Below are 6,327 nucleotides of genomic sequence, written 5' to 3'. Positions count from 1 at the left end.
TATATATATATATATATATATATACACACCTATGAAATGTGATTCCCTTGGACCTGTATATCTTGCTGGCGTAGCAAAACATTGCATCCGTTTTTCAGATTCTTTGTGTTTGTCATTTTCTAAACCACCTTTACTCCCACTCAATACAAAGCAACAGCACATGTGGCGCACTGCCGTGCATAGCAAGTCACATGACATCCATCTACGGGATCGCTGAGCGAACTTGCCATTTACCTTTTACAAAGGAATGCTAAAAATCATTAACTGGCTGCTAATGCTTTGAACACAATGCACAGCTACTGCGGAGTTAGTGTCCATAAATAGATGCAGGCACTTAAAGGATAAAATGTGTGTGAAATATAGGTGGGGACTGTCCCCTTCAGGCCACAGTTGGTGGGGACATATCCACACTAGTCCTTCAGGAAGTCACGCCTATATGGTCTCTACCAGCTTTGTGCTAATTGAAGCTGAGATTATGGCCCATTTCTTTTGCAAAGTAGCTCTGGCTCAGTTAGAGTATGTGAAAGGTCTTGGAACATAAAATTTCAAGTCTTGCCACTTATTCTTAGTTAGAATTTTGCATCTCCACAGCATGATGCTGCCACTACCATGCAACAACTCCTACATTTATGTTTGTAGGCTGCATGGTGGAGCACTGTTTAGCTCTGTTTCTAAATTCAATTAATACTCATGAGCCTTTTCTCAGTTGCATGCTCTTCCTGTGCATGCCTGTGTTCCATTCAGGTACCCCAGCTAGTCCAAGATACGTAAGCATAATCGTTTTCTAGAAACTGTCCCTAGGTTTGGGTGAGTGTGCCTGTGCATGTTTGTTTGTGCTTTTTGCCTCTGTGTTGCCCTGTGCTGGAACGCTGAACTGTTCAGGCTGTACCCTGCCCTTTGGCTGCTAGAGACAGCCACCAGTCCCCTTTCCACCCTGGAGAGAATGTGTACAGAAATGGGTGTATGGATCAATGTTTATTTACAGAACAACTGTACCTTCTTAATTTTTTAATAACTTTGCAGTTAAATTATATGATGTGGTTTTTCAGTTATGCTGTGCTGTGTGCAGAATGTGTTTATCTAATCTTTTAGGTTTTTACAAGTTCCAATATAAAAGTTTTCCAGCCTTTTGACTTTTAATGAGTTCTACAGGAGGTCATATGCAAACACTATGAACTGTAGTTTCCTGTATATTTGTTTCCAAGACTACAGTCTCCTGATGATTTTAAATGTTTCCTTGATATTATAACCCGGCAAAGTATTACAATAACAAGTCTGAGTTTGTCGAAAAATCTATGGGATTTCTCAGAGAGTGTATGAAGCTGGGAAATGATCATCTAATAGCACAAGACTGTTTGTGTTTCACGGGATTTTATTTTAAAAAGATACTGTTTTCTGACAGTTCTCTTGATAAGCTGACCTGTTTGAAACATTTTAGTCACTTTTGGTAGAAAATAATACTATATTTATCTTATAGTTCAATAGTTTTTTTAGTTCCAGGGATGATATCATTGAGAATTTGAGTGAAGTCTCTTGTTGTCAGGGTTTGTACTTGATCATAGACTCCAGCAAAAACAGACCTTTATTGAATGAAAACTACAAAATACCAGAAATAATATAACCATTACATATTTACATTCTTTTAACCACTATTTACAGTTAAACTTTTTGAAAAGAAATTTCCCACGTGTATTTTGTGAGTCTAATTGAGTGAAACTAATTGATTAATATGTGTGAACACAAAGTCTAGACATGGACTGGACACTTGAATATGCTTTGATTTAAATTACAGGCATCGATCTCCAGTTTCCAAGGGATGGTCTGTGCTCTCTTCTCTTGCAAAATGGCTTTTTCTTGCCACTCTTTCACAAAGGCCAGTTTTGTGGGGTCGACTACTAACAGGTGTTCTATTAAGAGATTATCCAACCTGAGCTGTGGACCTCTGTAGCTCCTCCAGAGTTACTTCGTACTTCCTGGCTGCTGTCTTGAAGCTACAATCAACCATAGTTAAAAAAGTAATCTGAATTTGATCTCAGTATTTGGCATCTGCGCTTTTCGTTTACAGAGAGTAAGAGGAGCTCCTGGAGCATACCAGCACCTGACCATATCATGTCTTTGCAAAGATAAAAATGAACTACTTTCTCTTAATTGTGTACTTTACCATTTTCAATGGTTTTCATCTCTCTGCTTTATCTTCAGCAAAGTGCAGGCTCGGGTGGCCTTTTCCTCTTACCTTCAGCGAGTCCAGCGCAGGCTTTTAGTTGAGAGCAAAACCAACTCTATGCCAAACTGGCCAGACGACAACAACGACCAAATGGTAAAGTCTCATTGATAGTCAGATATCATAACATTATTGTTATTAGCTTGTGTGCCTTGTCCTGACACTGTTGTGTTGTTCTGCTGTTTTTGTCTGTACTCTGTAGCTCTATCCTGTTCTCCCATGATTTCAGAATTTGAAATATTATATATATATATATATTTAAAAGTTATTTACCTGTTTACTTATCCTTTAGTCAGTGTCTACTTACTGAACATATCACGAGTCTACTGGGTATATTTATACTTTCAAGGTTGTTTGTATACCTATCTGATATTTTATTTTTCTGTCCTTGCTGTCCGGGGACCGGGTAACTTTAGTTAATTTGCAGCAATGCTTTTAATGAAAAAAGTGTATGTCAAATAAAAGAGTTCTGTTCTGTTTTACTCATGTGTTCTTACCTCTCTCCCCATGTTACTTTTTAGTTCAAGTAGAATTGGTGAAACACTCCAAAGCATTGTTTCCTAACTATGAATTTCCATTGTAATTATTTAGTCATTTGTGCTACGTAGCTGAAATGTGTATTAGACATTTGTGGCCACAGTGAAGGAAAACGTGGAGTGTAAGAGGCAGTCTGACTGGAAAGTCTTCAGTATACATCATCATCAGTGACCTCAAACCAAATCAGTTAAATTGGGGAGGACTCTTTTTTTTTTTTTTTAAGAACTAAAGCAAATGGTATATTTAAAAGCAGACTATGATGAATCAGTATTTCTGCATAGCAGTGCTAAGATAATTTACATGTATTTTATTTGTCTGGACAGGAACTTGTGATACGATTCTTGAAAAGAGCTGCCATTAACCTTCAACAAGACATAAACATTGTGTTGCCCAATCACCAGTTACCTCTCCAAGATCGCAGACGCATCCTGTCCTTCCAGTTAGGAGAGTTCATCCACTGTTACAATAAGGTACTTCATCCAATAATTCAGTTTAATTACAGCATTTTGTCCTGATGAGGGACTGAAACTCGGATAACTGAGACCAGCTGCCTTCTGCTTTCCTTTTTCTTTTACAGGAAACTGAGTTGATGTCAAAGCAGGAACGTGGCGAAGAGGAGCATTGTGTTAACGAGAGTGTATTTCAAGAGTACATTACGGAAGCAAGGTTTGTGAGTCTTTAGTGGGTTTCAGAACCCACTAAAGACCTCCTTCATTCATTGCTTGGTTTTACACCAGTGTACTTGTACAGTATTTCGCGAAAGTAGTCATACTGCTTGAACCTTCCCAGATTTTCTCACCTTACAGTCACAAACTTTAATGAATTCTATTATTATTTTATGTGATAGACCAACACAACACAATGAACAATTGTGAAGTGGAATAAAACCCCACATGGTTTTCAACATTTTCTACAAATTTGAAAAATGTGTGCTTTTTTTATATACCCCAAGCTAGAATCTTGCACAACTAATTGCCGTGAGCAGTAATTTAAGGTATGTTAGAGAACATTAGTGAACGGAAAAACATGAATACACAGCCGAAAGGTCAGGAACAAAGTTTAAAGCAGGGTTGGTGCTTACACAACTGTTCCCCAAGCTTTGGAGCTCTGCTCATTCAATCGTCCAAGGCGATTGCAAGGCGTGTTAGTTTATGAAGCAGAAAAGAAACCCTTGGTAACTTTAGGAGAAATGCAGAGATCCACGGCTCATCTGGAAGAATCTGTTGACAGGATAATCATTAGTCATGCACTCCACAAATTATATGAAGAGTGGCAAGAGAAATATATTGTTGAAAGAAACCTATAAGAACACCAGTCTGCCATAAACCATGTAGGGAACTTTGCAAACATGTGGAAAATGAAACCAAAATTGAACTTTGGCCTTCATAAAGAACACACCGTGTGGTAGAAAAATAGCAGATCTCCCTCAATCCGTTGTTACCAAATGTGAAAAATGGTAGTGGCAGCATCATTCTGTGAGGATGCTTCATTTCATCAGAAACAGTGAAGCTGATCCAAAGTTAATGAGAAGTTGGGTGGAGGTAAATAGAGGAAAGTCTTGAACAGGGGTGTCAAACTCCAGTCCTCAAGGGCCGCTGTCCTGCAGTTTTTATATGTGCCACAGGTACAAAACACTGGAATGAAATGGCTTAATTACCTCCTTCTTGTGTAGATACGTTTTCCAGAGCCTTGCTAATGACCTAATTATTCTATTCAGGTGTGGTGTAGCAGAGGCAGATCTAAAAGTTGCAGGGCAGCGGCCCTCCAGGACTGGAGTTTGACACCTGTGGTCTTGAAAGTAAACTTGTCAGGAGCTCCAAAACAGACTGGTGTGAAGGTTCATCAGTTGGAATGCTTTAAATCAAATCTTATGTGTACAAACACACAATTGCAAAACTTGTTGGAATGAATGTGTGTATCTACGTCAAAGTTGTATGCTACTTTGTTTGTCACAAAAAATAAAAAAATAAAAAAACAGTAAAATAAAACAAAGTTAGTGTTTTTATAACATGAATACGTGACAAGGGGTATGAATACTTTGGCTTGGCAGAATACATGGTAATATGAGCTAAGTGACCTCATTTATTTTAATGTCTTTTTTTCCACAGTGAGAACGATCTGGAGGAAGTGCTGACATATTATACACATAGGAATAAATCAGCCAACGTCTTCTTAGGAAATAAAGTTAGAAGTGTCAAGACTCAGGATTCAGGCAGCAGGGCAAATTCTAAAAGTAAGCTCCGTATGTTTTTTTTCTTCATATTCCTGGTTTGCAATATTTTTTTTTACATTATCTTGTGATATTAAAGAACAACTTAAAACTTTCTCCTTTAAATAGCTTTGTCTGTGACCAAAGAGGACTCCAGAGCTTCAGAGTCCTCCCTCTCTGCAGGGAAAGTCTGCAGTGACCCAAACGTCAAATCCTCTGAGACTCAATTGCTTGTGCTGCGTTCAGACCAACAGGCTGAGGTTACAGCCAGTAAAACTCAACCAGATGTCCGGTCGTCTCAGCACTGCTCCGGCTTTTCTCCAAGTTCAGACTGCGCAAACATTCATCCACAGCGCTGCTCTCCTACTACAAAATCCATTCCTCTTCACTGCCCCCCACCGCCGCCACCTCCGCAGCCACCGTCTTACGCACAGTCCTTGGCCAAGTCTAACTTTTGCCATTCAGAAACTCTTTCCGATCCTCCCGCATACACCTCTGCCCCCGTCATCACGCAGCCTCCAAAAGTGAATCGGACACCCGCATCTACCACCTCTAATGGAGCTTCTGCTGTGCCACCAAGCCAGGCTTTGAGGAAGATTCAGTCTGCTACTACACCCACAACCAACTCCAAAACTACATTTGCAGTACCAAGTGCCATACCCCTCTACAGCCAGACGTTCTCTAGACCTACCTCAGCACACCAAGGTAATTACAGTTCTGTTGCATGTGGCTTTCACAACTAAATTAATGTGATGTCCTCACCCTTGTTTCTGTTCATTTTAGGGATGTACAGGAGCCGTTCCAAGCCCAAGTCTAACTCAGAGGGGACTTTGAGGGACTTGCAATCTTTGTCTGCCCAAGCCCAGTCAAATCAGCAAGCATTCATCTCAGCCCTGCAGAAACTGGCTGACAAGCAGGTTGCTCGCCACTATGCCAGCTCCAGTCACATCAACCTGCTGACACATCATGTGGGTTTCTTTTTTGTGTTGGTACATAATGATATAATTCCTTTCCGAGGTTTATCCCATGTCGTAAACCTCCTCCAATTTTTTAGCACTTAATTTAGGTTCGCTTGATCATTTGTACCAAAGGATTAATCTGCATCTAAAAAAAACACCTTCTAATATCAACACGTGAAAAGTTCAACGTTTTCTCCTTGGCTTACCATCAATACAGTGTAGGGTTGATCTGTTCATATTGTTTGGATCAGCTGATTAATAACTAAATAGCAAAATGTTTTTAATCTGAGCTTTTACAGAATTTGAATCAGATGAAGCTAAAACTTTGCCACCTGGGGAGCTCTGTGTGGAACATATTTATAAAGGGTTATTTGTTCCTAAATGCAAAATTTATATATTTT

The 6,327-nt window shown here is 39.4% G+C and overlaps 1 protein-coding gene across 10 annotated transcripts in view; it reads left to right on the top strand.

The window, feature by feature from the left end:
* ttll5 (tubulin tyrosine ligase-like family, member 5) overlaps positions 1-6,327 on the top strand; it is a 65,334-nt gene that overhangs the window by 29,251 nt on the left and 29,756 nt on the right. For all 10 annotated transcript variants that reach the window (XM_017302496.1, XM_008400269.2, XM_008400268.2 and 7 more), the window contains exons 22-27: positions 2,200-2,317; positions 3,082-3,228; positions 3,336-3,424; positions 4,867-4,991; positions 5,097-5,672; positions 5,751-5,935. In XM_017302496.1, the coding sequence (XP_017157985.1) occupies positions 2,200-2,317; positions 3,082-3,228; positions 3,336-3,424; positions 4,867-4,991; positions 5,097-5,672; positions 5,751-5,935 (1,240 nt within the window). The remainder of the gene's footprint in view (positions 1-2,199; positions 2,318-3,081; positions 3,229-3,335; positions 3,425-4,866; positions 4,992-5,096; positions 5,673-5,750; positions 5,936-6,327) is intronic.

Source organism: Poecilia reticulata, linkage group LG22, assembly GCF_000633615.1.
Source record: "Poecilia reticulata strain Guanapo linkage group LG22, Guppy_female_1.0+MT, whole genome shotgun sequence".
NCBI classification, from domain to species: Eukaryota; Metazoa; Chordata; class Actinopteri; order Cyprinodontiformes; family Poeciliidae; genus Poecilia; species Poecilia reticulata.
Note: the sequence above shows the minus strand (reverse complement) of the source record. Positions and strands in the feature narration are given on the sequence as shown.